The sequence below is a fragment of the Thamnophis elegans genome, chromosome 1, assembly GCF_009769535.1.
Source record: "Thamnophis elegans isolate rThaEle1 chromosome 1, rThaEle1.pri, whole genome shotgun sequence".
Lineage (NCBI taxonomy): Eukaryota > Metazoa > Chordata > Lepidosauria > Squamata > Colubridae > Thamnophis > Thamnophis elegans.
The window spans coordinates 54,477,917-54,492,459 of record NC_045541.1 but is presented as its reverse complement, the minus strand read 5'-3'; the positions used below and the strand labels follow the sequence as shown (position 1 = coordinate 54,492,459).

Here is a 14,543-nt window from a genome sequence, read left to right as displayed (position 1 = left end):
GCTCACATTTGTATCATGAGGACCCAGATTGTTGGGGGCAATATGCAGACTCTGTAAACCACTTAGAGAGGGCTGTAAAGCACTGTGAAGCGGTATATAAGCCAGAGGTGGGTTCCTACCAGTTCGCACCTATTCGGTAGAACCGGTTCGTCAAATCTACCGAACCGGTAGACCTGGATGGACCTGGAAAGCAGGCCACACCTACAGAAGAGGTTCCAAAATTTTTTGAAACCCACCACTGGTCCTTGGATATGATTATTCTACATTATCATGCTCATATTTATAAAACTCAGTGCCTCTGTGAAAGGTAAGGATGACTACTGCGTTTGTGGTGCAATCAGAACATTGCGTGTGTTGAAGTTGTTTTAACGCAAACCAAAGATGCCTTTTAAAAAACAAGTTTACATCATATTCTCATGCATGCCAGTGCTTTGTGTGAGGTAATTTAAGGTGGTTCTGACAAGTGTCATTGGCATCTTCATATCCGGTCACATAGGCGGCAAGCCACTCCCACAAAGGAGGCCACACCCACAGAGTAGGTTCGAACAATTTTTGAAACCCACCACTGATATAAGCGTAAGTGCTATTGCTATTAATCTAGTTTCCTTATTTTCCATTGCCTTTTTTTTGTAGCCTTTGAATTTCCCAAGCATCAGTCTCTCCAATGACTCGTTCCTTCTCATCGGAAGTCCAAAATAAACTTCAGTTTCATTATTAGTGCTTCCAGTGAGAAGTCTGGGTTTACTTCATCTATTTTTTCTCAAGAAATTCTCAACCAATTTTCTCTAACCATCCAACTCAAAGGCTCATAATATTTCTTCATCATTTTTGATGGTTCCGCTTTCATAGTCCTATGTTATGAGTGGGAAAACCATAGTCTTGTTTGTTCTCAGTGTGAAATTTATTCTCTTTTATTATTTTGTCTAGATCTATCAAAGTCTTTCACCCAAGCAGCAGAGTTTCTCTTTATTTCCTGGCTATAGACAACATTCTTGTGCATTTTTGAGCTTAGAAGATAATGTCTGTTACTACTTCAACTTATTTTCTGCTTATCTACATTGGGTTGGTATAGTCTATAGTTGAACATATAGTGTTCAACCTAGTTTTATTTATACATGTAATGTTTAATTGAATAGCTTATCTACTTTGTATTGAATGTATCAGAATTCTTTCTAACAGCCCAATAAGATAAGCCAGTGTTGTTATCCTACAGCTTGGGAGAGGGAGAATCAAGTAGCCGAGGTGGCGTAGTGGTTAGGGTGCAGTACTGCAGGCCACTTCAGCTGACTGTTATCTGCAGTTCAGCGGTTCAAATCTCACCGGCTCAAGGTTGACTCAGCCTTCCATCCTTCCAAGGTGGGTGAAATGAGGATCCAGACTGTGGGGGCAATGTGCTGGCTCTGTAAACCGCTTAGAGAGGGCTGAAAGCCCTATGAAGCGGTATATAAGTCTAACTGCTATTGCTATTAGGTAAACATATTTAAAGGGTACTGTAAGGATACAAAGCATATGTTTGTGACATTTAAATATATAGTGATTAATTCATAGTCAGGATGGAAGAGCTGGTCAAAATCAGGTAAAGAAGGTCACTGAATGACCTTGACTTAATTATTGCCTTTCTGCCTAATAATCTTCACAGGACTATTTTGACACTGCATTCAATTCTGGAAGCAATACTGTATGAAGACCATTATAGCTAACTGAACTGAATTCAGAAGAAAGGAATGATTATTAATGATTAGGGAAGACAAGTGCTTTTAGGAATGTATAAAGGAAGTGAGTGTGTCCAGCAGGAAGACACTGGTTGGATGTGATAGTCCTTTTCAAGATCCTTGAAAGGTTTTCTGCAGAAGGTAACAGAAGGTAGGCTAGATCTAATGCGAATAAGTTACAGAAGGATATTGTCTAGAATTTCAGAAATGTGGAAACCAGAAGGAATTCTTGAGGGTAAGAATTTTGGTAAGAAGTTTGACAATAAAATACATTCTTCAGAAAGATGGCAGCTCTTCCAAATGAAGATGCCCAAGCCAAGGGTAGATAGCCATTTACTGGGGAAGTATTGCCTTCAAATTTCATATTCAAGCAGAAAATTAGACTGCGGCCTATATGAATTTTGTTAACTCTGTGATTCTATGATAACAGAACTGGTAAAGCTCATACTGTATGTACTGTACAGTGCTCCAATCTCTGGGAAGAAAACTAGAAATGCAATTAAATATTCATTTCAATAAATTAAATATTTAAAAATATAAAATAAAATGTTTTTAAAAACCCTCCACAGCACACTATTTTTTCAGTACAGCAGAAAAAAAAGTTCTATAGTAATTAGGATTTCCTGAATCGCCCCATCATTTTGATGAGATAAATAAAGGACAAAGGAAAATAAATGTACCTGAAAATGTTCTGGCTTGTCTTCAAATAGCCTATCGATATACTTATAGTCAGCATACATCCAGTATTTACACAAATCATAACTACTGAATGGTCCAGAAGGACAAGGCTGCTGTCTTCTGCTCCAGGCCAGAAAATCATCAAGTGTAGCCTCTGCATATGCACACTCCGTTTCGAAGAGAGGAGCCGTAGCTGTATCAGAAGAGACAACATTACATGCACATTAAACACAACACCAATAATAAAAGATAGATATGAAGCAAAGCACTTTAGGAGAGAAAGCAATAACTTTCTCTCTCAGCCTTAGACTGCTGGTTAAATGCAATATAAAAACCACAAATGAAATTACAGCAGTTTATAGATGTTTCAGCCGAAGATGCAGCATATATGACAATGTTCATGCGTAACTTTTTTTTTTTTTTTTTTTTTTTTTACTGCTGGGAGCCTTTCTTGTGCCTAAGTCTGTAGATGAGGTTTTGCATTTGCCTTTAAACTATATCTAATTCTTTCAATAAATGTTTGTCCCTTTTGGAGTTTCTGAATTTTTCATAATGTTGCCACCAAATCTCATCAGGGCTTCGTGTGGACCCTTACTGATATATAAATGGAATCTAGAGGAGCAAATAACCAAAAACTTGCTGCTTGCTTTATGTACTTCATAAATAGTCACTGAAAACACAGAGTGCCAGTAGGAAAAAAAGAACTGCCTTCTTAGAGTCAGTAATTGGTTACCCTGTCTGTAGCTGTAAGAACAGCAATCCGATCTTCCAATAGTTGCACATTTGTTTCAGGATCCAAGCTAATTTGGGCTTAGATTTTGGTGCATGATCAATGAATGTGCCCAAGTCCACCATCATTTAAGTCAGGCCTCTCTAAACGTGAGAACTTTAAAACTTGTGGAGTTCAACTCTCAGAATTGTCTGGCTGGGGAATCCTGGGAGTTGAATTCCACAAGTCTTAAAGTTGTCAAGTTTGGAGAGCCCTGATTTAAGTGATGGGGAACACTGAGCTTCCCCAGTGCCACTAATGTGTAGACATCTGTCAAGATTTAGAGAATTGCTTAAGCATCCTCAGTGAGAACTTTGTTTTAGCCCTAGAGCAGGGGTGGGATCCTACTGGTTTAACAACCGGTTCACTGAACACATGCTTTGCACACATGCACAGTTCACAGAGAAATTACTTCTGCATTACTGCTTTGGAGGAAAACAGCTGAGGCATGGCAATCCACTGCTGCACCAATCAGCTGGGCTTCAGAAAAGGGAATATAGGTGAGTATAGTGCAGGGGTGGGCAGGCAGGCCCAGCTGAAAGTTGGAGTGAACCGGTTCACCCCCATCCAATAGTCACCCGAACCAGTCCGAACTGGTAGAATTCCCCCCTGCCCTAGAGTCTATGCCTTGTTTTCAATTGCTTTCAAAATTCTCTTCATTTACCATTCGAAGATGCTGATTTCCTAGTTGTGAGGCTCTTTGGATATGGGCCTCTGTTAAAATCCCTGAAATGTTTCCTTTCCAGCCAAGAAGCTTAGGTCTTAGTCCATAGAAACACAAGGTTGTTGCCTTCTACTAAGTCAATCTCTGATCCATCTTGGCTGGTGTTGTTGGCATGGATTAACAGCTGTCTTCCAGGATTACAAGCCAGAACCTTTTGAGCCTTGCTGGCATATCAGAAGGACTGAATTACATTTTTATTTCTTGCATTTATATAATGCCAGAATTAGATATCTTTCACACTCAGACTGCCTGTTGCATTTTTCTGAGAAAGGGAAATGAAATAAAAAGCTGGAGGATCAGCGGAGCCATCGTGACTTAACCTCATATGGATGAATTAATGCATTTGTTTTATGCAATGGCATTTTTTAAACCAAGGGTCTAGAGTTCACTTTGGATTACAAGCAGCAGGTTCCTCAAATATTCCCCAGAAACATTTCTCTTTCCTATATTCATCAGCAAAAACTGTTTTGTTCAGCTCACAAGTGGAGACATTTAGTATGGCTGGCTTTTAACAGGTGTTGAATCTGTAGGCTTTCAAACCAGTCAGTATTTGAGCTTTTGGGGACTGAAATTCTCACTGAAAATAAATAGCCAGGTATTCTTCCGTCTTTTCTCCTAGACAGGATTCATAAGAGAGAAGAAAATGTTGTGCATATATAGTCTGGGAGTCAGCCTATGATGTTCCAAATAAACATTTTTAATGCTTTTTTCCTACAGTTTAGATGAAAATTCAGTAGGTTACCACTAAAAAAGTAATCATTCCCCCATAAAAGTATTAAGTACCACTACTTTTTTGCCATTTTACTCCACAAAATAGATTTCATTGTTCATTTAGGAAAGAGCTTTACTCCCAATAATACATTTTTAAAGAAAAGTAAGGCTATATAGATGTAGATGATAGTATAGTGTATTTAATTCTTGGGGACATTGAGACATTAACAAACTCTTTCTTTGATAATGCAGTAGTTCTCTAGTTTTTCTTCACCCATGGATTTAAATACCTTTTGTGGACATGGACCCCCCCCCCCAAGATGTATCTGAATATTTAAATCGTAACATTTCTTCAGGTTTTCAAGACCCCCTATGATGACATTGCACCCCCCTAGGGGTCCATGGACCACAGGTTGAGAACCACTGTGATAATCTTTAGGATGTTTATCCCACCCAAGACCTGCTGTGCTATGGTGGTGAGTGGTGGGTGTTCCTGGAGGGGGAATCAAAAATGAATCCTGGATTGTGCACTAGGAGTATTTATTCCCAGGAGTGTCACCCAAGGTGTGAAGATCATCCTTCAACTAAGCAGGCGCCTATATTGAGCAGCGTAATTATAGGAAGACACCAGAAGCAGATGATCATCTTAGTGTCAATGGCAAAGATATCAATTTATTGTGCAGGGAAGGCAACCCACCCCTAAGAAAATCACATGATAGAAAAGATAAAATGAATGACAATATACTGCCGGATGATGGACCCCTCAGGCGGATGGCACTCCACATGCTACTGAGGTCGAGTTGAGGATCTAATGGTGCGCGAATCATATGTCCATAAACCAAAATAGTAATAATACACTCTGGATTAGTGCGCTTGAAATTGTGATTTTATTTATTTCAAAATGACCGGTTTAGTTCAATATAATAGCTGTCTTGCACCTGTCTTTCGCAGTACTCTTTTCAAATTTGGATACTGTCCCCTTTGTAAACAAATTACTAGTCTACATAGACAGATAACCTATCTAGAATCTCTAATCTGTGTGCTCTCCAAGCAGAAATTAGGTGTCCAATTGGGCCATTCCACTCTACGGAGATGCCATGCTATTTCCCCCCCCCCCCCCCCCCCCGCAAAGATCCTGCAGGAGAAGAGCAGTCTGGACAACCGTGGGATCTGGCAGGGTGAGAGCTGTGAACCATAAACACAAAGCTTTTGCTGTGACCCAGCATAACAGATATAGCGCCCTTGCTCACCCCAATGGGGATACTAAAGAGACAGGTCAAGGTAGTTGTGATAATGATGACTCAAATAAGCACGGGATCATGGTCCAAAATGAAGAACTTACTTTGGAAAGGCAAAATAGGGAACCAGGTATCAGTTGCATGAGAAGAGCAAGGTATGCAAAAAGAGAAGTCACCTTCTGGTTGGTGATTCAATCATAAGGGATGTAAATTTAGGAAAGGATATGGAGGTTTTAAAAGAGGTCAGGTGTCTGCCAGGTGTTACTGCCAGCAGAGACAAGAGGCGTATTCTTAAGATAGTCAAGAATGCAAGTAAGGACTGTGATGCTGATACTATTATACATCTTGGCACAAATGATCTGTCCCAAAAAGATGTACTTTCTGTGAAGAATGATTTCCAGAGCTTGGGGTATGAACTTAGTAGTATAGGTTGTAGGCTTATCTTTTCAGAGGTTTTACCAGTATATAAGGGGAAAAAAGGGAAGGTCCAGTGTGTAGCAGAGTTTAATGTGTGGTTAAAGGAGTGGTGTAAAAGGGAAGACTTTGGTTTTATTAGTCATGATGTCTGCAGCTCGTCCAATGAAAAACTGTACAAAAGAGATGGTTTTCACCCATCCAAGAAAGGGACTGAGTTACTTGGCATTAAATTCACAGATTTTCTGGATAAACATTTAAACTGAACAGTGGGGACGGGAACAGAGAATTAATTGATACAGAACATTTTTGTCCCCAGCAATCTAAAATTCATAGGGGTATCAGTGCATGTAACACAGATGTTTGTGCGGGTAAGATTATCACTCCCGCTGTCAAACAAAACCAAGCATTTAATAGTGAGTGCCATACCATGTGCATGAATCATACAAGTGGCAAGAAAATAGGGGCAGTCAGGCATAACACAGGTTATGTAGAAAGTAAACACAGGGTCAATCAAAATGGACTCAAATGTCTATACACCGATGCACAGAGTATGAGGAATAAACAGGGCGAATTAGAAATTCAAGTAAAAGAGGGCAGATACGATATTGTTGCCATTACAGAAACTTGGTGGGATGAAACCGAAAAATGGAACATACAGCTAGAAGGATTTAAATTATTTAAAAGAAATAGGCCAAATAAAAGAGGAGATAGCCTTTGCTTTGCTGCTGCTTCAGCTGTCATTGAAACGGGGATGGGGGGGGGGCATGGTATTTGGGAAGGGAATCATTATGTGCTGGAGGAAGATTCTAGACGCTGATCTAACCATCTTACTGCGCATGTGGAGGAAGGGAGTTTCCCGCCAAGGTTAACTGTCCAGCATTCCATCCTGGTGATGTTTTTTGAAGATATCTCCCACCTGACTGTTGGGTGAATTATAATTGGACTATGGGCTGGGGTACCAGGGGAGGGGATTGAATTATACATGATATTCTTTGCTTTCGCGCCTAATTAATCAGATTCAGCTTAGCTTCGCAACTGTTCATTTGTAATTAGTAAAAGTACACTTAATTTCAAACAAATGGAGTTGAGTGGTTTCTTTCCTGGTTATTAAATGAAGTCGCACTTGACAATAAGCTGAATCTCACCTCGCACCCAACCCGGAGCGAACAACTACCGAGGGGGGTGCCTTCATAGAAAGAAAAGAAAATGTCTTTGCATGAAAGTGACCAAGAGGAAGACTTGGGTGCAACGGCAGGACCATCTCTAACAGAAAGACTAGCCGAACTGAGAGTGGAAGAACCTGCCGTCCGTCCCAGATGGACCTGGGGTGTGGGAAAGAAAGAGGAACCTGAGGAATTACAAGCTGGAGTCACGAGAAGGAGGCCAAAGAAAAAGCCAGCGGCTGACTGGAGTGGCTCTGGAGAGGAAGACTACAAAATCTCCCACGCCATGAGGCTCCTTGAAGAGGCATGGAGTGAACGCCGAATTAGAGAGAGAGAGATGGAAAGGAGGGGCATCATGCTGTGAATTGCCACGTCAAGCTGACCCAACCTGCTCCACCACCCCCGGAGGGAAAGGAAACCTGAAAAGGCTCCAGGAAAGAGGAAGGAGGCCGCCTTCGTTGCTGAAAATGTTTCTCGACGCTTCGAGCCAGAGGAGGGAGACGAAAGTCCCAGCTCGTCTGACAACACTGATGATGAAAATTCTCATTGCTGGGTAAGTTCCCGCTCTGGCCCTATGCTTATCCCAATTGAGCTTAGAGTGTCCTCTTCTGGCGCAACAGAAAAACTTCTGGCCCTGTTAGATTCTGGGTGTTCCCATTGCATGATAAGCCCTGAAATGGTTGAGAAGCTGGGCTTGAAACTAAAGACTTTAAAAATCCCTATTGCTTTTTGCCAAATAGATGGCTCTATTGCGGGAGGCGGTCCTGCTCATTTTTCCACTGAACCCATCAAGATGTGGATGGGTACCCACCAAGAGCTAATAACTTTTATTGTAGTGCCTGGCATGGACTGGCCCCTTATTCTGGGACTCCCCTGGCTCCGTAGATGGAACCCCCTCCTAAACTGGAGGGAGGGGTGGTTGCGGATTCGAACAACCACACCCCCAGAGGGAAAAGATGAAGCTCCAGCCTCTGATACTACTACCCCCTCACTGGCATCCAGGGGGCAGGAGAAGATTGAGGGGGAGGAATGAATACCAAGGAAATATTGGGACCTCAAGGATGTTTTTAGTGAAAAATCTTCTGATAAATTACCCCTTCACAGACCCATTGATTGCACCATTGATATTTTACCTGGAGTAAAGCCTCCAAAGCCCCAAATATATTCCATGACCCCTAGGGAGATGGAGGAAATGAGGAAATTTATTGATAAAAACTTGGAATGGGGCTTCATTGAGCCAGCAAGGCCCAAGGTAGCAGCTCCAGTATTGTTCAGGGAAAAGAAAGATGGCTCCTTCAGATTATGTGTGAACTTCAAAAATTTAAACTGCATCTCTGCTCAGAACCTGTACCCCTTACCACTGATGAAGGACATGCTGGCCCAACTGGGGAAGGGCCGAATTTTCACTAAATTGGACCTAAGGGAAGCGTAGTATAGAGTCAGAATTAAAGAGGGGGATGAATGGAAAACTGCTTTCAACTGACCTCTTGGTTGTTTCCAATTTCAGGTAATGCCATTTGGCCTCCAGGGGGCACCAGCAGTCTTCGTGCAGTTAATTAATGAGGTTTTACATGACCATCTTTAAAAAGCCGTAATGGTCTATTTAGACGATATCCTTATTTACACGGAAACACGTGAAGAACACGTGAAACTTGTTCGCACAGTTCTGAAAAAACTCCAGGCGGCGGAACTCTACGCCAAATTGTCCAAGTGCGAATTTCATCAGGTGAAGGTTGATTACCTGGGCCATCGCATCTCCCACAAGGGAATTGAAATGGACCCCGCTTGTCAAGTGTGACTTCATTTAATAACCAGGAAAGAAACCACTCAACTCCATTTGTTTGAAATTAAGTGTACTTTTACTAATTACAAATGAACAGTTGCGAAGCTAAGCTGAATCTGGTTAATTAGGTGCGAAAGCAAAGAATATCATGTATAATTCAATCCCCTCCCCTTGGCACCCCAGTCCATAGTCCAATTATAATTCACCCAACAGTCAGGTGGGAGATATCTTCAAAAAACATCACCAGGATGGAATGCTGGAGAGTTAACCTTGGCAGGAAACTCCCTTCCTCCACATGCGCAGTAAGATGGTCAGATCAGCGTCTAGAATCTTCTTCCAGCACATAATGATTCCCTTCCCAAATACCATGCCCCCGCTCTCCATTTCAATGGCAGCCAAAGCAGCAGCAAAGCAGAGGCTGACAGGAGGTGGAGTTGCACTATATATAATAAATAATTACTTCTCTACAGAAATAGAGCACAACAAGGATGAGAACTATCTTGAATGCATTTGGGTCAATATTAAAGCTTGGGGGGGGGGAATGACATTGCCATAGATCTATACTACAGGCCACCCAACCAAGCAGAGGAAGTAGATGAACTTTTTGCTAGTCAGCTAATTCAGGTATGTAGGAAGCACACCACAATAGTAGTGGGGGATTTTAACTACCCTGACATCAACTGGGAAACAAACTCTGCACCAAGTGGAAGATCCAACAGGTTCCTAAAAAACCTAGCAGACAACTTTGTTTCCCAAAAAGTAGAGAAGGGAACAAGGTGATCAGCCATATTGGACTTAATTCTCACTAACAGAGAGGAAATGATAGAAAGAGTTGAAGCCACAGGAACCCTGGGGGCAAGTGACCATGCAATATTTGAATTCAACATTATGCAAACACATGTAGTAGAACAAAGTGAAACTAGAGTCTTGGACTTTAAGAGAGCTAATTTCAATAAACTTAGAGAGAAAAATTCCATGGATGAGAATCCTCAAGGGGAAAACAACTCAAAAAGCTTGGGAAATTTTGAAAAATGAGATTACAAAAGCCCAGTCTAGCACAATACCAATGAAGAAGAAAAATAACAGTTCCCAAAAGAAACCAGCATGGCTGCATAAAGAACTCTCTGACAAATTGAAAGACAAAAAAGGTAAGTATAAAAAGTGGAAAGGGGGGGGCATAACTAAAGCAGAATATCAGCAAATAGTCCGAGCATGTAAAGATGAAGTGAGGAAAGCTAAGGCTCACAATGAAGAAAGGCTTGCTACAAAAGTAAAAAAATAACAAAAAAAGCTTCTTCCAACATGTTAAAAACAAGAAAAAAGTTAAGGAAACAATTGGTCCATTGCTGGGAGAAAGTGGCAAGGAGGTGACAAGCAACAGGGAGAAAGCAGAACTATTTAACTCATGTTTTACACCTGTCTTTACACAAAGGGATAAAACAGTCCAACCTATCAAAAACAGCACCACAAAAATAAGATTAGGAACACATTGAAATAGGGAAGAAAATGGTAAGTGAGCACCTGTCTACCCTAGACGAGTTCAAATCACCAGGACCGGATGGATTATACCCCAGGGTTCTGAAGGAACTGGCAGATGAGATCTCAGAACCACTGAACTATATCTTTCAGAGATCCTTGAGCACCGGGGACTGGAAAAGAGCTGATGTGGTTCCCATCTTCAAAAAAGGGAAAAAACAGATCCAGGAAACTACAGATCTATCAACCTGACCTCAATACCAGGAAAGACTCTGGAAAAGATAATCAAGCAACGAATTAGCGAACACCTAGAAGCAAACAAAGTAATAGCCAAAAGCCAACATGGGTTTGTCAAAAACAGATCATGCCAGACTAATCTTATTGCATTCTTTGATAATGTGACAAAATTAGTGGACCAGAGGAATGCCATCGATATAGTTTATTTGGACTTCAGTAAGGCATTTGATAAAGTAGACCATAACCTACTACTAGATAAAGTAGAAGAATGTGGGTTAGACAGCACCACCACGAGATGGATTCGTAACTGGCTGACCAACCACACTCAATGTGTAGTCCTCAATGGAACTGCATCTTCATGGAGGGAAGTATGCAGTGGAGTACCCCAAGGCTCTGTTTTGGGCCCAGTACTCTTCAACATCTTCATCAATGATTTGGATGAGGGAATAAATGGGGAACTCATCAAATTTGCAGATGACACCAAGCTGGCAGGAATAGCCAACACTCCAGAAGATAGGCTAAAGATACAGAAGGATCTTGACAAACTTGAACATTGGGCACTATCTAATAAAATGAAATTCAATGGTGAAAAGAGTAAGGCTCTACATTTAGGCAACAAAAGCAAAATGCACAGGTACAGTATAGGTGGTACCTTGCTCAACAGTAGTAACTGTGAAAGGTATCTTGGAGTCCTAGTGGACAACCATTTAAATATGAGCCAGCAGTGTGCAGCAGCTGCCAAAAAAACCAACACAGTTCTAGGCTGCATAAACAGAGGAATAGAATCAAGATCACATGAAGTGTTAATATCACTTTATAATGCCTTGGTAAAGCCACACTTGGAATACTACATTCAGTTTTGGTCTCCACGATGTAGAAAAGATGTGGAGACTCTAGAAAGAGTGTAGAGAACAAAGATGATTAGGGGAGTGGAGACTAAAACATATGAAGAACGGTTGCAGGGACTGGGTATGTCTAGTTTAATAGAAAGAAGGACTAGGGGAGACATGATAGCAGTGTTCCAATATCTCAGGGGTTGCCACAAAGAAGAGGGAGTCAAACTATTTTCCAAGGCACCTAAGGGTAGAACAAGAAGCAATGGGTGGAAACTAATCAAGGAGAGAAGCAACTTAGAACTGAGGAGAAATTTCCTGGCAGTTAGAACAACTAATCAGTGGAACAGCTTGCCCCCAGAAGTTGTGAATGCCCCAACACTGCAAGTCTTTAAGAAGATGTTGGATAGCCATTTGTCTGAAACAGTATAGGGTTTTCTGCCTAGGCAGGGGGCTGGACTAGAAGACCTCCAAGGTCCCTTCCAACTCTGCTATTGTATTGTATCTTTCGGAATATGTCTATGGAGATTATCAGTCATCCAGGTCACAGTTGTCCCAAAGGTGCCTTTTCAAGAGGCAACTGGACTTTCTGTTTTTTCTTAGACATTGTTTAGCTTCTCCTTCAAGAAGCTTCTTCATCTCTCCCTAGATGGTGGGGAATGGAAAGATTTATATTCCTTGCAGACAGCTGGTCATTTGCATTATTTTAGGGAGTTGTTGAGGCGACCTGGAGGTTTATCTGTGTGGTCAGGGTCAACCGAGTAGCGGAAATGGTTGTGGAGCTTTCTTGGAACTGTTGAAATGACTTGTTGTAGACTGGAAATAGATGATGTCATATCCCTCCCCCTCTGTTGAGAAAGGGCTGTTCAGTTTTGACATAGATGATCTCCATGACCCCTCTTTCAAACCAGCAGTGCTCTCTGTCCAAAATGTGGACTTTGCTGTCTTCAAAAGAGTGGACTTTGTCTTTTAAATGTAGATGGACTATTGAATCTTGTCCTGGTGGGTTTGTTCTTCTCTGTTGTGCCAGTTTATGAAGTGGTTGTATTGTTTCCCCAATGTACAGATCTGCACATGGCTCATTGCATTGTACTGCATACATAGGAGGATAACATTAGTATGCCAAAGGATGCCGGTAGACAGATGGTAACCAATTAAGAAAAGATCTAAGGAAGATGGACCGTTTATATTGGAACACTATACAGTAGAGATGTCAACATCCAAGATACCTTAGAAAATATTCCTTATTTACAAGAACCTCTTGTATTGAAAGATGATGCTAGATCAGCACTCTCTCATTACCAAGTTGGAAGGCTACAGGAACTAATATAACACCCACTGAAATATGGCAAGGAGCAGCAGAAGAACTAGTCAAAATATTAACCAAGCTATGTTAGCAAATCTGGATAATAACACCATGGCCAACTGATTAGACAAGATAAATCTACATTCCAATACCCAAAAAGCCATATTTGCCAGCATGCGAGCTTTCAGCTCCCCAGCTCTTTTTCAGCCTTCCAGAGGGCCGAGGGAAGCCATTTTTGCCCTCCACAAGCTTCAGGAAAGCCTCCTGGGGAGGGCGAAAACTCCTTCCTGTGTGGAGGGTGTTGTGCGTGCATGTGTGTGTGTGGGGTCACATGTGCATGCACTTGTGGGTGGGACGCATTAGATTGTGCATGTGGGCACGCACACACAATTTTGGCAAGCCTTTACAAAAAGGTTTGCCATCATTGTGATAGACCAAGCATGAAAGCCTTGGGAAAAAATACAAATGATGTGATGTTTTTCTATCTATAAAGATCAGAATCATACAAGTCACACTATGGTATGATATTCCCTGTGATTTTAAATAAGCAGGATAGGAAGAGTATTGACTCCTTTGAACCTTGGTATTGGAGAAGTTTCCTGAGAATAACTAGGACAGTCAAGAAAACAAAACAATGGATCATTGAACAATCCACTTAGTATCTCACTTGAGGCACAAATAATTAAGCTCAAATAATCCTACTTTGGACACATTATGTGAACCCCCCAGATCTCTGGAAAAGGCTCTATATAAAACTAACAAAGGTGGAAGAATCAGCATAAGGTAGATGGATTCAGTTACAGAGGCAATGAAAGCACCATTGGGAGGCTTGAGAGAACAGGTTAGGAATTGATCATTGTGGAGAAAATCTCTCTATATGGTCGCGAGTCAAAAATAATTTGTTAGCATAAAATCAATACAGAGGTGGTATTTAGCAGGTTCTGACAGTTCTAGTGAAAATTTTGAATAGTTTGGAGTACCGATAAATACCACCTCTGACTGGCCCCAACCCCATCTATTCTCTGCCTCCCGAGTCCCAGCTGCTCTGGAGGGAATGGAGATTTTGCAGTAACCTTCCCCTGGAGTGTGGAGGGAATGGAGATTTTACAATATCCTTCCCCTGGAGTGGGGAGGGAATGGAGCTTTTACAGTATCCTTCCCCTGGAGTGGGGAGGGAATGGAGCTTTTACAGCAGTGATAACGAACCTGTGGCACGTGTGCCACAGGTGGCACATGGAGCCATTTGTCAGGGCAAAGGAGGCGCTGCCCTGTCAGCTGGCCAGCGCGCATGTGCACGCTGGCCAGCTGAGTTCACCCTTTTTTAAAGCCATTTTTTGCCCTCCTCAGGCTCCAGAGGCTTTATAGGAGCACAAAAAACCAGCCCTACGGGCAAACTGGAAGTTCAGGAATGGATTTCCGGTTTGCTCGGAGGATCATTTTGACTGGTCTGAAGGCTTTAGGCAAGCCTCCTGAAGGTTCCTGAAGCCTCTGGAGCG

General features: G+C 41.8%; 1 protein-coding gene across 2 annotated transcripts in view; it reads right to left on the bottom strand.

The window, feature by feature from the left end:
- HSPBAP1 (HSPB1 associated protein 1) overlaps positions 1 to 14,543 on the bottom strand; it is a 95,789-nt gene that overhangs the window by 32,682 nt on the left and 48,564 nt on the right. For both annotated transcript variants that reach the window (XM_032216040.1, XM_032216049.1), the window contains one exon: positions 2,393 to 2,583. In XM_032216040.1, the coding sequence (XP_032071931.1) occupies positions 2,393 to 2,583 (191 nt within the window). The remainder of the gene's footprint in view (positions 1 to 2,392; positions 2,584 to 14,543) is intronic.